Raw genomic sequence first — 18,550 nt, forward strand, 5'->3', positions numbered from 1 at the left:
TATTAGGGTATTGGTGACAGCACTTGCCCCAACAGTTGATAAGGCTACACTGTCGATCTTTATCTTTGTACGTATGCGCGTGTATACATTCGTGCGTGTGTTTGTGTGTTAGCGATTTCCCCAACAGAGAATGTCAAATGTGTTGTGTACGTGTGGCGAGCGGTGGCGCAGTGGTTAGCACTGCTCTGCGCTCCGAACCCGGCGACCCGAGCTCGATCTCGCCGACGACCTATTACGAGTGGCGAATATTTGAACCGGTCCTTGGCCTCCCCTAGGTCGACTCAACCTTGAATGAAAGTCTGGTGTAAACATCGTCACTGGGAAGACAAAGGCGGCCGGGCGCGGTGGTGGCCACTCGCCCCTTCGTGTGCTATCCCGGCCTTCATAAGTGTTCGCTAACAAGGGCTCTTGCCCCGACAGTCTGTTGCAGGTTGCCCGGGTCGTAGCGGAGCGCGCTAACCGCACTGCCACCGCTCCCCATATACAGTCTGCACGCAGAGAGACTGTTTTGGGGAGCGGTGGTGGAGTGGTTCGCGCAATCTGCAATCTCGTCTGAGCGGGCGGGGTTGTTTGAGTTCGATCCCCAGCCAAGGCAAGTGACATCTGAACCGATCATGGGCAGACCCACCTTCATCGACCCACACTGCTGACCAGCGTGGTGAAGTATGGTCAAACAACCCCAATGACGGACTATAGTCTGGGAAGGAAGAGGTCTTCGTCCAGCAGTGGATTTGATGTGGGGCTGTATATTAGTATTATTTATTATTTGTATTCAATATATAGGGAGCGTTTACACACACATTCACATATTGATATAAAGTGTAACACTTAGAAATATATGTACGGGTATAGACACGCACGTATGCATGGGTACATGTACACGAATGCATATATGTGTCTAAGTTTGCATACACATAAAGACACACACACACAACCTGTAGAAACACATGTATACATACATAAACATATACAGTAAATGCACACACGTAAAGTTACGTGTATTATGTGTATACAATCATATATCTACATGCCTCAGAAGTTGTGTGTGTGTATGCGTGTATTGCGTATTGCATTACGCATCGAACCCTGCGAACAGAGTTCTATTCCCGTTCACGACCAATAACTGGAGAATATTTAAACCGTTTCTGTGCCTCCCCTAGGTCGACTCAGCCTAAAATGAGTACTTGGCGTAGCGTGCAAAATGTATCGGCATTGGGGAGACAAAGGCGGCCGGGCGCGGTGCTCACTAACAGCACTTGCCCCAACAGTTTGTTTAGGCTATAGGGGGGATCTTTGTCTTTTTATATATTATACAAGGTTGCCCAAAAGTCAGGACACGTAGTGTTATTGAATGTATTAACATTGGCTTAAAAAAATATTGTTTATTCTTAAAGTTAATATTGTATCTATTATTAATATGTATTCGTATTCCTGCTTTTCAGATGCCATTCAAAATGTTGAAAGACAATGGACTAAACACGAAGAGTCAGTATGGGCATTTGTTAAAATCACGTAAGTAACGCGATGCGATTTGTTAAAATAAATATAACCCAAATGCGTTCTGACTTTCGGGTAACCAGTGATATATATTCTTTATATGAGTGTCGACGGACTGGACAATATTGTAATACAAATCGCAAAACGCCATGGACATATTTTTTCAGTGACATTTATTCAATAAATAATAGAACGCTGCGCTAATTACAGTATATATACTGCACGTATATACCGTACTGCGTTTTCGTATATTACACGTGGAAAGAGGAGTTAAATTCTCAACATTTGTAATCGTAACGATAATCAACAGTAAGTTTGTTTCCACAGTTATTCCAGCAATATGCCAAATCCACATAGGTACACACACACACATCCGTGGCAACTTTTTGCGAAACGTCTTTAGGTATAACCTGAACGTCTGTACACCCAAAGATGAGATCATAATGCGTTTGCTTTTGTTTATATACAGAATGGCTTTTTTTGTTAATGTACGTGCGCGCGCGTGTGTGCGCGATCCATACTGGTCTATAGAGAGATGTAAGACACACACACACACACGCGGGGACGTTGAAAAATCGTACCTTCTCCATCGCTAAAACACACACACACACATCTCAGTAATTTCTTTTGCAACACGACTTATGTATAAATACACCTAAAACGACGTTCATATGCGTATTTAGAGCGTAAGTTCCGAATTATATAGTGATTCATTTTCATCACCGACCGTGGTATGTCATCATCACCGTCGACACAATGTGTACACAGGCACTATGTACATAATGAAGACAACGCAGAGGAGTACACGGATGAGATATATTGTTGTAGGAGGTTGTCCCCTGCTTTACAGACCCGGTCTATAATGTAAAATAAACATTCCGATCTTCGCGTGTCAGCAATTGTACGTCATGTGTTTTATTTGTTTATTCATGATATATACTGTATATATATACACTCTAAAAATACATTTCAGGGAAAGTACCTGAAATTAATCAGGAGGTTCAAGGACGACTCAAAATGCGGGTTGAATGTCTTAAAATGTATCTGACAACTGCATGGAAATTCAACTGAAATGGGATAAAAATGCCATAGACATTGCCAGAAGATTCAACCGACACCGCCTGCAAATTTCAATTGACATTGCCTGGACATCTCACTGACACTGTCTGAATATTCATCTGACGCTGACTAAAAATTCAACTGACATCGCCTGAAGATTCAACTGCCACTGCCTGAGAATTAATGCAAAATCCCATGAATTTATGCAACTGTCTCGCAGACTGCCTTGACAAATGTGTTTGCCCTCTGGTGCGTACAACCTCCAAACCACCCAGTGAGCATGCCAACGTTGCGCCAACGTTGCGCCAACGTTGGCTCAACGTTCGCATGTTTACTGGGTTCGTCATGCTCCAGGCACCCAGTCTCTCGCATCATTCTTGAACCCCTATCAAGGCGCCCTGCCGGGTCTTCTATAACCGGGCTGGACGCCTCTGTAATCGATACTCAAACCGGCTACTTCTCACAGTCGAGACTCGCATTTCAAAGCATCGATCTCCGCTCAGCGATCCGTAGCGACGTATTCCATAATGATGATGATGATGAACAACGTTCAGGTCTGTATGCACGAGGCATCGTCGTCGCCGTTCATGCAAATTGCATCTCACAATCGCAGAAGGGAACCCACAGAGGAGCACGCTGGAAGGCAGCATCAGCAGCAGCGAGGCAGCAAGTAGCTATGACTGGGCTGGCGACACTGGTGTCTACGTACTGTGCGAAAGAATTTCAACAAACATACATACGGTAGAGTGCGTTGCAATCCTCAGCGCGCCGTTCGGTTTCCGCGGTGCGCAATTACTCGCTGGGACGTGGCAGGACAAAGCAGTTGAAGGCGATTGCTTCGGTTGCGAGGATTGCGTGAGAGCCATTCGACTGCCGTGGCTGCGACTGGTCGCTCGACCGTGAACCCGGCTGTGGAGAGGTCATCGCGAGTCGGTAGGAATGTCCCCCCCCCCCACCTTTTAACAAGCAACATTCACTGTTTCTGCACGTTGAGATGAGTAAGCTGACGTCAGCCGTACGGTACGGTGTGCACAATATCCTTGCTCGTGTGTGTGCGTGTGTGGGAACCGGTACTGGGCCTCCCCTAGGTCAACTCAGTCTCAAGTGAATGCCTGGTGCGGTGTGTGAGCATCGCCACTAGGGATACAAAGGCGTCCGGGTCGTGGTGCCGACCACCCGCCCCCCTCGTGTGCCCTGCCGGCCTTCACAGATGCTCGCTAACAGCACTTGCCTCCAAAAGTCTGTAGGTCCGTTACGGGGGACCTTTGTCTTTACGGCGGTGTGTTTGGAGGTCCGGGAGCGGTGTGTGAGCTCAGTTCACCAATTCAAGACGTCGCACGTGAAGTAAACGCTCACCGCGTCAACCCGCACGGTTTGCTCCGTGTTCCTGTACAGGGAAATCGAGTTTTGCAGGTCCATACGGCGTACAGACGTTTCAATAACGGGCTAACAAAAATGTTTTCTATTTGTTTGTGATACTCGCTTGCGATTGGACCCCGTAGGATGAACGTTGAAATCTAAGGGCACGAGGTGACCAACAAGGTCTGAATTGGTCTGCAATAAGGTAGGGCACTGGTAAGGGGTTGACAGGTACGTGAATGAGATGCGGTCATAACAGAGCTACGTTCAGTAAAAAAACCTAATCGAAGAACCCAGTAAGGTTCGGGTGTCGTCGGGTCAACGTTGGCATGTGGTTGGACTAACGTTGGCCTGAACTTTGAACCAACATTCAACGTTCACTGGGGAATCTAAACCGAGGTGTATGACTTGCGATGCCTGGCTGAGACGTAGGAATTGGCCGTAAAGTCTGGACAAATAATGGCAAGTGATGGCGGAGCTCCGTTCAAGAGCCTCCAGCAGATAAGCGGGCTGTGGTGTATGTTTGTACTCTCCGTGAAATAAAATTATAATGTTGTGTATTCATAAATCTGATTGTTTTTTTTTATTATAACAAGGTTGTAAGATATCCATGTGGTGCTCTTCGTGTGACTTTGCATAAAGCAAAACATAAACAAAGATCCCCCGTATAGCTTGAACAGACTGCTGGGGCAAGTGCCGTTAGCGAGCAGCACCTATGCAGGCCGGCACGGCACTCGAGGGGGTGGGTGGCCAGCACCACGCCCGGCCGCTTTTGTGTCCACAATGACGATGTTTACACACCACACCAGGCACTCATTTTGAGCCTGAGTCGACCTAGGGCAGGCCCGGGACCGGTTCAGATCATCGTCACTGTTGCCGGCCTTGAGCGGGAATCGAACTCGAGGTCGCCGTGTTGACAGCGCAGCGCTAAACGCCGCACTACCGCTGCCCAACGTAATCTCACGCACACACTCGCACACGAACCATACACACGCGCGCACACTACATGCACGCTCACCAAACAAACACGCCGCACGCGTACACGCATCACATCCACTAGCCTACACACACGTGATGTCAGCTCTCAAACCTTGCGCGCGACGCAAAACCACCAGTTGCTGAAGAACTGCGTTATTGGTCGCCTCGTCTTAAATCGCCACCAAGTACAACTGAGCGGTCGTGCCCAAGCAACGGGAACCGGTGGCAGGTGTTCAGCAACGCGACAGGGCTCGCCGTGGCTTTCTGGCCGTGCGACGCGCGTTGCTTGTGCTGTTGAAGCAACCGGGGGCCGAATGTGTCCGTTCGGATGGAGTGTCTCTCTTCATCTACACACATGGCAGGATGTACGACAACCCGGCGGCATTAACACTTGTAACCTTGAAAATAAAAAATACGAATATTTTCCGTCTCCATAGCACCTATGAAAAAGGGCCGTTACCCGAAACGTCGCTTATTGTATATTTTCATAAGACAATGGCCCCCCTTCACAGCACCTATGAAAAAGGACATTTGCCCGAAACGTTGTCGATTATTTAAACATTCCTTGTAAAGCCACACACGGTGTTGTTATTGACGCGATCAATTTATGGGGAACTTTCGTCCCCATTATTGTGGAGTTAAACAAAAAAAATAAAACAAATGATATACGAGGCGACGTTTCGGTCAATGACCCTTATTCACAGCACATGGGCCAGAGGGGCGGAGTCACTCTAGAGGCAGAGTCACTCGATCTCTCTGGCCGATGTGCGAGAGTGACTCTAACTCGATAATTAACCACGTTTTCTTTTTTGTGTTAACCACATAATTGTTGAGTTGGATATGTTGAGTTGGTGCTAATTGTGCTTTTGCACCACTGACAACGCCGAATCAGGGTTGGATCATGGATCATCCATTGCGTGTTCCGATACAAATGCATCCACCAAATGCCGTGGTTTCCCCCACGACCCACCCCCTCCACACGCAGCCGTCCACTCTATCGTCCGTGACGTTGTGCGGCTCCTCTCGCCCCCAAAGCGCCGTCTCGTGCGCGCGATCCCGTCGAGCGCGGCGTGGCTCCGTGTTGTGCGGAGTGTTCATTTGGCTACGCAGTTTGTCTCGGGCATGCGTCCGCGTCTTTAGTGCCAGGGGTCGGGGAAAAAAAAAACCCCTCAAAATTAACGAGAAGGTATTCTTTGGGTCTTTCGGTAAAGTCACGTAGATAGGTTCTTTATTCTTTGAACCTATCTATCTTTGAACGTGCATTTTACGAAAGACCCAAATAATGTGAATTCCTGCAGTCACGAAAGCTTTCAGTCAAGATTGAACAAACAAACAAAAAAAACCATCGACATTTCAAAGAGTCGCAAACTCACTGGCGGTGAATCCGAGACGGTGTTGCCCCCCGGTAACAAAATAAAAAGACACGTGACGGATCAGTCGTCGAAGAGCGTCCTGCGGCTATGGCGACGCGAGTCTCGGGGTTTGCCTGGCCGAAACGTGGGGTATGTGCCGCGTGTCGAACTGTTCCCGATGGCACCGAAACGTCGGGCACCATGGCCGAACAAACACACGGTACATCCCGTAACACACATCGGAGTGTATACGTTGTTGTTGTTGTGTACAGATACAATTTGTATTGTACACTATGCGTCAAGTATATTCAGTACAAAGACAAATATCCCCGTGTAGCCTACACAGGCCGATGGGGCAAGCGCTTTGAAGGTGGGAGGACAGCACCACACCCGACCGCCTTTGTCTCCCCAGTGCTGATGCTAACATATACGCACGCAAATGCCCAAATCATTCGGCATGCGTGTGTACGTGTTGGTGTGTTTATGTGTACATGTGTGCACATGTGTGTATGGGGAGCAGTGGTGCAGTGGTTAGCGCACTGCACTCCGAACCTGGCGACCCGAGTTCGATTCCCGCTCACGGCCAACATCAGTGACGATTATCTGAACCGGTCCTGTGCCTCCCCTCGGTCGACTCGGCCTCAAATGAGTACCTGGTGCGGTGTGTAAACATCGCCACTGTGTGCCGTGCCGGCCTTCATAGGTGCTCGCTAACAGCACTTGCCCCAACAGTCTTTTCAGGCTATACGGAGGGGGGTCTTTGTCTTTGTGTTTTAAGTATATGCATGTTTGTATGTATGTATTTATGCGCGTGTAAGTATATACACATAATATATACGTGTGTAATTGTGTAAATATGCGTTTGTATGTGTATCGTTTTGTTGTTCCTGTAACGTTCTGGCCCTGTGCTCCGACTGGACATTTGTGAAAATGAGCTTTATAGCTCATCGGATTCCTCCAGTATGAAAAAATGTGTATTGCGATATAGTATATGAATTGGTATTATTGTGTATGTACGCGTATGTGTGTGTATATATAGTACATGTATGTGTGTGCACGTGTATGTGTGTGTATATATAGTACATGTATGTGTGTGTGCACGTGTATGTGTGTATATAGTAGATGTGTGTGTGCACGTGTATGTGTGTATATATTAGTACATATGTGTGTGTGCACGTGTATGTGTGTATATATAGTACACGTATGTGTGTGTGCATGCGTATGTGTATATATTAGTACATGGATGTGTGTGCACGTGTATGTGTGTATATAGTACATGTATGTGTGTGCACGTGTATGTGTGTATATATAGTACATGTATGTGTGTGTGCATGCGTATGTGTATATATTAGTACATGTATGTGTGTGCACGTGTATGTGTGTATATATATAGTACATGTGTGTGTGCACGTGTATGTGTGTATATATAGTACATGTATTTGTGTGCACGTGTATATGTATATATAGTACATGTATGTGTGTGTGCATGCGTATGTGTATAAATTAGTACATGTATTTGTGTGCACGTGTATGTGTACATATTAGTACATGTATTTGTGTGCACGTGTATGTGTGTATATATAGTACATGTATTTGTGTGCACGTGTATGTGTGTATACATAGTACATGTATGTGTGTGTGCATGCGTATGTGTGTATATATAGTACATGTATGTGTGTGTGCATGCGTATGTGTGTAAATATAGTACATGTATGTGTGTGCACGTGTATGTGTATATATAGTACATGTATTTGTGTGTGCATGCGTATGTGTGTAAATATAGTACATGTATGTGTGTGTGCACGTGTATGTGTGTATATATAGTACATGTATGTGTGTGTGCATGCGTATGTGTATATATTAGTACATGTATGTGTGTGTGCACGTGTATGTGTGTATATATAGTACATGCATGTGTGTGTGCATGCGTATGTGTATATATTAGTACATGTATGTGTGTGTGCACGTGTATATAGTACATGTATGTGTGTGCACGTGTATGTGTATATATAGTATATGTATGTGTGTGCACGTGTATGTGTGTATATATAATACATGTATGTGTGTGTGCATGTGTATGTGCATATATTACTACATGTATGTATGTGCACGTGTATGTGTATATATAGTACATGTATGTGTGTGTGCACGTGTATGTGTGTATATATAGTACATGTATGTGTGTGTGCACGTGTATGTGTGTATATATATAGTATATGTTTGTGTGTGCGCGCGTATGTACTGTATAGGTATTTGTGGATATATAGTATATAGTTCCTGGTGCGGTGTGTAAACATCGCCACTCGAGAGACAAAGGCGACCGGGCGTGGTGCTGTCAACCCATATCCACTTGTGCCCTGCCAGCATTCATAGGTGCTTGCTAACAGCACTTGCGCCCACAGTCTGTTGAGGCTATGCGGGGGATCTTGGTGTATACGTATAGATGCACTCGTGGTCGCAACGTCACACGCAGCATATTGACGTACACGTACCTCGTGATTCACGTGCGTTTGCGGTGTGTGTGTGTATGTGTCCATGTTAGAAAGCGCCTGCGTTCCCGCGATGATTCGTTCACCGATGCGTTCGATTCATTCCTCGGTTATCGGTTATTTCGTTCGCTCGTGCACCCACTCATGTGTTCGCGAATCCTTCCCTGTCGCGTGTGCACGTCCGTACATTCGTTCGTGCATCAGCAGCATTCATTCCCGCATTTGTGCCGCACAATCAATGCCCGTTGCTCCATTCGTTCGTGCGTTTTTCGTGCAAACGTTCATTCAATCGTCCGTTCGTCCACGTATCCCTTTCCATTCGTCCACGCGCTAATTGGGCCTTCGCTTTCATTCATTAATTCATTCCCACATTATTCATTCGTTAATTCATTCCTTCATGCGCCCTCGAGTGCGTTTCTACATAACTGGCCCAGACATCGCAATCAGCTTCGCATCACCACCACCACCACCAACAACAACCACCACCACAACCAACACCACCACGACAATAACACCTACCACGACAACAACAACAACGACAACACCAACACAGAGCCACTCAGATCTCTCAATGTACACCCCCCCTCGTGATGCAGGCAAACGAAAGCGACGACGTCACAGATGGAGGCGGTGACGGAAGAGTTGGGAGGCGAGCCACAGCGACCCAGAGATCACAGCGGCACCCAGAGATCGGAGACCAATGCGAGACCGAGAGCCAGTTGATGATGGTGGTGATGGTGGTGACGATGTATGCATTGAGTAAGACGCCGTGGCCGTGCGATGTTAACTCCCTCGCCGGCTATGCAGTTAGTTCGTGGGTTCGATCGCGACCCTGACCGCCTGTTGTATATTTGGAGTGGGCATGTTTCTTTCTCTCTCTCCCTCTCACCATGGCCGCGTGGATATTCTCCAGAATCCTCTGGGGGTTTTTACCTCCACATTCAGATTGAGCGAGCGTTTAGATGATTTTGGCTGCTATAAATTTCCACGCGACAAGCCACTTCGTTCGTGTTTTGGCCAGGTCGCTACTGAAAAAGAGAGAAATAGCTCAGTGGGCCGTGCCTGGTAAGATACAACAGTTTCGTCTTAGTTTAGTTAAAAAGTTATAAGGTCGAGCAGGAAGCAGGAAGCAATGCGTGATGAATTAACGATAATGGTTCGTAAGAATGATGATCCTAAAACTGTGTTGTGCTTAAATAAATACATCTCAATTTAGATGTTTGTCGCTGAACGGAATCCACACCTTTAAGGGGGTGCCCTTGCCAATAGCGTCTGGGTTGACACAACAGCATTTGTTGAGCTGGCCTGAGGCTGCCGATGAGACTCACCCAAGTGGAAACCGAACCAAACATAATCACACCGTATTTACGTGTAGCGTTGGGGAAGGGAGCGGTAGGGCAACAGCTTAGCAAGCTTCGACATGAGAACCCGGCCGCCTAGGTTCGATTCCCCACCCGGGCTGACGCTTCAAGCGGTCCTCGGCTGACCCCTCAATCCGTCCCTCCTATCACCTTCCTGTACTGACCAGTGCGGTGAAGTATGGTCAAACAACCAACACAATCACAGCGCGCGGGGGAACGGCGGGGTGGAGGGGGCGCGGTCCGTGGAGGGAGCATCGGGCTACACATTTGTACACACGAACGTTTGCGTATACATATTCACTTTCATTTACGTTGCCGAGTTTCATGACGAAGTATGGGGCGACGGGGTAAGGGGGGGGGGGGGGAAGGTTGCAGCACGGCCGTTGCCCACCGCCGCCGCGGCTGCTACTGCTTGGGCGGCTGATGGCTCGCGGCTAGCGCGGCGTGCAGTCCGTTCACGTAGCCGCCCGCCTCCTTGTGCGGGGCGGCCGCCGCGGCCGCCGCGGCCGCCGCCGCCGCCGCCGCCGCCGCCGCCGAGCCCTGCACGTGCGGCAGGAACTGGTGGTACTCGAGCTGCGGCCTGAGTCCCACGTGGGGCAGCAGGGCGCTCGCCGCGGCCGCCGCCGAGTACGGGTTCATGAAGGCGGCCGCCAGGCCGCGGCCCTGCGCCTGCGCGTAGGCAAGCCGCAGGGGGCTGAAGCCCAAGGGGGGCCCCCCCAGGGAGTAGGCGGACGCGTCCGGACCCAGCCGCGATGGGAGGGGCGAGAAGGCCGACTTGAGCCCCGGGAAGGTGGCCGTGGCACCCAAGCTCATGCCGCCGCCGCCGCCGATCGTTCCTCCGCCGCCGCCGCCGATGATGCCGCAGCCACCGCCGACCCCGCCGCTGGCCACGCCGCCGCCGCCGCCGGCCGCGGCCACGATTCCTTGGTGGTGCGCGCTCAGCATGGCAGTGTGGGAGCCGTGCAGGGACACGGGGATGGCCGTGCCCACACCGCCGGGCAGCTGGCCCGACGCGGCGGCGGCGGCCGCGGCGGCGGCGGCGACGGCCAACGGCGAGAAATTTCCGGCGCCGCCGCCGCCGCCGCCGCCGCCCATCCCGCCGTTGGCGGCGTTGGAGGGCCCCCCGGCCCCGGTGCCCTTGAAGAAGTCGAGGTCCCGGTGGTTGAGGATCTGCTCGATGGCGCGCAGGACGTCCCCCGCGCAGCCCTGCAGCACGAGGTCGAGTGCGTCGCGCTGGTGCGTGGGGAACACGCGGCTCAGCAGCTCCAGCTGGGCGCGGCCGCCGGCGCACAGCGCGGAGTTGGACGACGACGACGACGACGAGGAGGAGGAGGACGAAGAGGAGCCCGCGGACGCACGGCACGGGTAGGCCCGGCTCATGAGGGCCTGCTCGTCCCTGACCACGACCATTCCGCCTCCGCTGCTGTCGGAGCAGAGCGGTGAACGGTTGGGGTCAGAGGAGAGATCCTTGCCGATGATTACTGGCGAAGAGGAAGCGGGGAGGTACGACGAGGCGGCGGCCGAGGCCGAGTCTCCGGGAGTCGCCCGCTCGGCCGCGGACGACGCGGACGCTGGCCGCTGAACGAGGTGAAGGAGCGAGGAGGACGATGAGGATGACGAGGACGAGGACGACGCGGCCGCCGCCGCCGCCTGTATGAGTCTGGCCTCTAACGAGGAGACGACGAGTCCGTCCGGCTGGCCGTGATGAGGTGGTTGGGGAAGGTGAGGGGGTGGAGAGGTGGACAAGGCCGGCGCCGGTGGCCGCAGTTCCGGGGACGAGAGGGTGGACGTGGGCGGGTGGAGGAGGTCAGGGGACGACGCCGTGGCCGAGTCTGTGTCGGTGCAGGCCGGGGTGTCCAGTCGAGGGGACGACCCATGGAGCGCGGTGGTGCTGGGGTCAGACTTCTGGCGTTTGGGGTCTGTGGGGTCGGAGAGACACAGCGGGCAAAGAGTTAGTCCCGCGGCCGCGTGGCGACTCTGTTCTGTTGTACTCGCGCGTGATGTACGCGTGTATGCATGTTGGACTTCTTTCGCACAACCGTGCTAATCGGCGGTGCGGGGGGAAGGACAACAAACTAAACACAAAAAACAGTTCTACAAAGAAATTAGTTTTCAATTCAGGCGATTTCAAAGTGCATAGCTCCAGTGGCTTCATAATGATGGTGGTTTCGATGTTCAGGAGCTCGACGCCAACGTCGAGGTCTACTGCTGCTACTGCTGGGCACGACGAGAGGGCTACAGGAGAGAGAGTTTTTTTGTCAGCTCTGTTGTTCCTCCTCCGTCGAAGGAGTGCAGACCACAGTCACGTTTGCTATGCGGTCCGTAGTGTGGGCTGCTTGACCGCATTCGCACCACTGTGGCTCGTATTTTTTTTATTTTCCATTCATTAGCAAAAATAATCATTATGATTTACATCCCGTTTTGTAAATCCACTGCTGGATGAGGGCCTCCCCACTCCGTGAGAGGCTCGTGGGGGTTATTCTGAAGTGTCATTTGCCAAACAACTCAAGGCATGATCCTTCTGAAAATGAATCTTGAGACTCAATGAAGCGTTCTTAGATAGTCCGGTGCTTCTTAACCTGGGGTGCACGCACCCCCTGGGGGCGCGAGATGCTCTTCATGGGGGGTGCGAGACGTGGCCAGATTTGCTTAGACGGTAAATCACTGAAACACAACTAAAGCATGGGCATGTAAGTCCAACTACTTTGTTCCATCGAACCTACGTACTTATTAACATTTTACATTGTTTAACGGTTGAGAACCAAAGGGGTGCAAGGCTGCAGTAAATGCTAAGAACCACTGGTAGATACATAGGACGTTAATATTATCAACGTTGATGGTGTGGTTGAAGCTGGCTAGAGTTGTGGTAAGGGCTCGAGTCAAATTTATCGGTTAAAAGGGGGTAAATCACAATTGGACTTGGGTGAGAGTAAGGGGTGATTGGTTAGTGCCACGAACGAGGTTAATAGTTGTGAAGTCATGGTTAGAGTTCGGTGTTAGGGTTGATGGGTTAGGGTAAGGGTTGCGGTTAAAGTTAGGGCTCATGTTAGGCAATAGGGATATGGTTAGAGTTACAATTACGGTTTAACCAGACCTTAAACATTAAACACTGTGACTTAAAGCTTTTGTGACTGCAAGGATTCATCTTCTTTGGTTCTTTCGGTAAAGAACCAAAGAAGATTAAACACTGTGATTGCTATAAGAAACAGTTCATTGAAATTGCGAATGGTCATAATTCCACATTCCAATGACAGCGCCAGGCAATCCATACAAGACAACCCATTGCTAATGGATTCAGAATAATAACAAGTGTCTCAGCTGGCGACCTGAAACCAGTCCTGGAAATTCCACATTCCCATGACGGGGGCGGGGTGGAAGGGGACAAGCCCGGGAGATACTAACATCACAAATCAGTTCAGAAAACCTGAAGAGGTCACCACTCATCAAATCAGCCGATGTTTTCACAGCACCACAGTCCAAGTAAACATGCAACGTTAGGCCAACGTGGGCACGTGCTTCGAAACGTTCACCAAGCGTTCATCAAGCGTCGGGTCAACGTTGGCCTAACGTTCCACGTTTCACCGTGGTGTAACAAAATGCAAAGAGAAAGGTCCCAGTCACAATGTTGTCGTCGCTATCGCCACTGTGATGGAAGTCTTTTGCCGGAGATGTCGGCCCTCCGTGGACGAGCGGTGGACGGCAGAGACCCCATGGCACGAGTTCGGGGCCCTACCTCTCTGCACTTGAGAGGGCTCGGAGTGACTTGGAGTGACCCGGCACTCGCCCAATCACTCCGGTCACTCGCTCACTCGCTGGCACTCGGTTTATTTTTTAACATTTTTATTTTATTTTAGCGGGTAAAGCCCACTGAGCTAGACAGCTCTTTTTTTCAGAAGCGACCTGACTATCACGAATGATAGCCCAACGAAGTGGCTTATCGTGTGGACATTTATATCGGCCAAATACTTTAAAACGCGTGATGCTGATTTTAAATGTAGAGGTGAAAACCGGAGGACCCGGAAAAAAATCCACTTGACCCCAGGGAGAGAGAGAGACACGCAGATTCCAAATACACAGCAGGCATCAGTGTCAGGAACGAACCCACGACCTCCTCACTTCCTTATCACTCTTCTATTGCTACTACCATGGTTACAACAACAAAGATCCCCTGTATAAGCCTCTACAGACTGTTGGGGAAAGTGCTGTTAGCGAACACCTATGAAGGCTGGAACGTCACACACGCGGGTGGGTGGCCAGCACCACTCCCGGCCGCCTTTGTCTCCCCAGTGGCAATGTTTGCACATCGCAACGGGTACTCAATGGATGCTGAGTCAATCTAAGTCACAATAACATACCCACTCACTCAGCCACAAACGAACACACTCACTCAGCTACTCACTCAGCCACTCACTAACACAGCCACTCACTCAACCACTCACTCAGCCACTCACCACACTGTAGGTCACAACACTTCCTTCTCTGCTTCACGTTCAGACCGGACATCAGGAGGTCCTCATTCTAAAGCTCATCTTTCGAATGGTCAAGATGAGATTTAAAGCGCGTTGGAGATGATGGGGCAAACATTATTCTCCTATACAAGTAGATCTGTGATACATTTTGTTTTTATTATTATTAACTATAATATTTCACAGCCCTTTGTCAATCCACTGCTAGATGGAGGCCTCCCTAGGTCGTGCTGGTCATGGGGGGTTGTTTGGCCATACTTCCCTGCGCTGGTCAGACGTGTGGGATTGGTGAAGTGGGGAGGGAGTGATTGAGCCAGGGGCGGGCCACCAATGTGACAAGAAGATTAAAAAAAAATTCATTCGGTAAAAAAAAAAACAACCCATCAATATTTCAAGAGCCGCAATGCAATGTGAGTAACGGTCACGAAGCAGCCCTTAAAGAGGCCACCGCATGCGGCTCCGGAGCCGCGGGTTGCCGACCCCCTGGTTCGAGCGATGTAGATGTGGCACACCGCGCCGCTGGATGTGACACGATTAGCTGCGGCTGGGAATCGAACTCAGCTGTCACCGGGTTCGCAGTTTTGGTGCCGTGCGCTGGCCGCTGCAACCAGCGTTGCCATCTGGGCACCCGCGTGCCCCCCTTTACCCCTCGCCGTTAGAGGAGGTGAGGGGGGGGGGGGGCAGTGTTAACGATGAGCGCCGAGTTGTTGTGCAGCGCCTTTATCCCGGGGTGGCGGGGGGGGCTTTACGATTTAAAATAAATAAATAAATAAAGAAGAAGCGAAACTCCCCAAGCTGTCGACGCTCCCCGCTGCCACTTCCGGTGTCGCGCCACAACGTTTGCCCGGCACGATGTCCGACGTTTCGCTTCCACGTGTTAGGACCTTCCTCGGGGACGAAATGCTGTAGTTCCCCTACGACTGGTCGGGTAGCTTTGCCGGCACAACCGCGACAACCTACCCAGCTGGTCAATCAATCCAGCTGAACGATTGTAAGCCAACTCAATACTGTTTTGAAGTACATTTTTGCTAAGATGATTTTAATCGTGCCAGCAGCATGTTGATTGTGCCAGCAGTGGTTTGATTGTGCCTGAAGAGGATTGATTATGCCAGTAGGAAACATTGATTATGCCAGCAATCAGATTGATTGAGCCAGCAAGCAGATTATGCCAGCCGGTAAATGTATTGTGACACCAGAAGATTACGTGTGCCACAAGCAGATTGATTCATTCATCGTGCCAGCAAGCAGATTGATTGTGCCAGCAGCATATTGATTGATTCATTGTGCCAGCAAGCATATTGCTTGTGCCACAAGCAGATTGATTGTCCCACAAGCAGATTGATTGATTCACTGTGCCTACAGCAGATTGCTTGTGCCAGCAGCAATCGCTATTGTGACTCACGACGAGAATTCCAGCAGCAGGAAACATTACAACTCCAATCCTTTGCCATCTCCTGATCACACCCCGCACCTCTCCGATTATCACGGTTGGCTACCTAATGCTGTGAAACAAGTTCAACATACACCCGACGACTTCAAGGAGGCACCAAAACCTTCAGCGTTCACTGCATTCACGGTGGCACTAGGAGCAGAAAGGTGTCAACAGTCACTTCAGAAACACGTGTGTCGTGTATTTGACTACTGTTATAAATGTCCACGTGATAAGCCCCTTCGTTGAGCTTTCATTTGTGCCCAGGTCGCTTCTGAAAAAGAGCTTTACAGTAAGCAGAATCTTTTATTTTTTTAAAAAAGTATATTGATTGTAGCAGGATACCGGCGTGGAGGTTTAAGCTGTGACTTGAGTGATATCTGTGTGGCTGCAGCTGATGACTTGGTGCGGTGAGTGAAGAATCAGCGTTGGAGAGACAAAGGTGGCCGGGCACGGATGGTGGACACACCACCACCCCGCGTGGCGTTATGGCTATCAGGAGTGCCCTCGCTAACAGCCCTTGCCCTAACAGTCTGTTAGGGGCAATACTGGGGGGTGGGGCTTTGTCTTTGCAGCATTGTGAATCGCCTGGAGCCCATGTAATTCACAATTGGGATGTCTGGCAAAACAAACAAATAATCTGCTTTTAAATTGCAAACGTTACATTTTCCTCGCGGCGTTGAGTTGAAGACCACGGTGTTTTAAGTTCAACAATAATAATAATAATGATAGCAGCCTCGTATGGCACTGGAACAGTGTCCAGGATAGTTTGAATACAATCGATGATATTTTAAGTTTTAAATGATATTTACTTATCCTTTTTAATAGTAGACATGTGTTGTTTGTCTCTTGACTGTGATCATTGAATATGTTATTGCGTATTTTTTTTGTCACGTTAAGTTAGTAACACTTAGTCTCTGCTGCCCTCCAGTTGTCTGGGTGAAAAGTGGGCTAAGTCTTTGCCCAATCCTGGCCCAGCTGGCTCGAGAACTTTAATAAACAACAGTCCAACGCATTGCTGCTCGTTACAACCAGCATCACCAGGCAGCTGCCACAGTGACCACCTCAGCGTCATTCGATCGCTCTCCACCAACGCTGCCGGGTGGTGCTGCTGCAGCACGAATTCATTGCCACGTGCGTTCATCACGTGGAGACTTTACTGCGTCGTGTGGATGGAGGGTTTGTGACACGACATTCTATTTACGCGATCTGACCCATTTAACAAAAAAAAAAACCTGTAAATAAATGGTGAATTAATTATTACACCTCGTTTACACCTCATGCCTCTTTTTTTTTGTAGCGTCCTGCCACGTTTTCGCGGCTAGGGGAGGGTGGGAGGTGGGCGGGTGGCGATGATCGCTGTGTGAAATCCCAATTCAGTATTTGTAATCTTTTCAAATGTGGCAACGTTGGGCCAATCACGCCGGCACAACAATGGTCTACCCTTAGGAATGGCGTCACGGGATCTAGTAGCGTCCGCTGTGAGTGAATCAGACGGCGCGTAGTATAAATCGTCTGGCCGATACACATGGACCGCAGTATTAATCAGGGAGTGCCACAGGGTTCGAACCTGCGAATCTCTGCAACACGCTGCCCTACCGCTGGGCCAATGTCGGTCGATGCCAAAGTAATTTTCTCTCGTCTCTCAAACGCGATCCCATTGGCCCGCAGTGTCAAGCACGGCAGAAAGATCGAGCAACACAAACTAAGACAATAATTGTGACTTTATAAAAGGCACATTTTCAAATGGCAAATGGAACAAAAAAAACACACACGTCTCCTTGCACGGATGGATCGCTGACGTACCTTCATATGCACAACAAGCTCGGATATCACTCGCCACTGATGTTAGCCGTGGCCGGGAATCTAATTTGACTGAGATCGTCTGGCTCGCGGCGCTGTGCACGAACCACTGTCGCATCACTCCCGAGCCACCCACAAAGACAAAGTTCCCCGGTGTAGCCTCAACAGAATGTTGGGGCAAGTGCTGTTAGCGAGCAGCACCTGTGAAGGTCGACACGGCACACGGGGGGGGGGGCGGGTGGGTAAGCCATCACCACGCCCGACCGCCTTTGTCTCCCCAGTGGCGATGTTTGTACACACCGCACCAGGCACTCGTTTAAGGCTGAGTCGACCTACGTGAGGCCCAGGACCGGGGTCACATAATCGCCACTGGTGTTGGTGACTGTGAGCGGGAATCGAGCTCGGGTCGCGTGGTTCCACGCGCGTGCACGCGCACACACACACGTGACCAGCCCCGCGTCAGAGACCTCTGGAGGCAAGCAGCCTACGGGGGTTGTGTGTCACAGCTACACACGAACATCTGTTTGTTGTTGTTTGTTGTTGTTCGGTAGCCGTTGCCCTCCACAATCTGAGCAATGCCAGGTGATGCAGCCTCTCCTGCGGCCACTCGCCGGTCACGTGCTCAGTTTGCTGTCGCCCCCGCGCCTCCGATTAGCACGGTTGGCTACGTACGGTGCGAAAGAAGTTCAACGTACATACACTGACAAAGGTGCCCCGTATAGCCCGTTAGGGGCAAATGCTGTTTAGCGATTAGCAC

The 18,550-nt window shown here is 50.3% G+C and overlaps 1 protein-coding gene across 1 annotated transcript in view; it reads right to left on the minus strand.

Moving 5' to 3' along the window:
* Positions 1-1,653: 1,653 nt before the first annotated feature.
* The window catches only part of DMRTA2 (DMRT like family A2), a 56,372-nt gene continuing 39,475 nt past the window's right edge, over positions 1,654-18,550 (minus strand). The window contains exon 3 of the mRNA XM_076071922.1: positions 1,654-12,014. Coding sequence (XP_075928037.1) covers positions 10,501-12,014 — 1,514 coding nt within the window. The 3' untranslated portion in view covers positions 1,654-10,500. The remainder of the gene's footprint in view (positions 12,015-18,550) is intronic.

This window comes from Petromyzon marinus, chromosome 35 (assembly GCF_048934315.1).
Source record: "Petromyzon marinus isolate PM22_M1 ecotype Great Lakes invasive population chromosome 35, UKy_Petmar_22M1.pri1.0, whole genome shotgun sequence".
Classification (NCBI taxonomy): domain Eukaryota; kingdom Metazoa; phylum Chordata; class Hyperoartia; order Petromyzontiformes; family Petromyzontidae; genus Petromyzon; species Petromyzon marinus.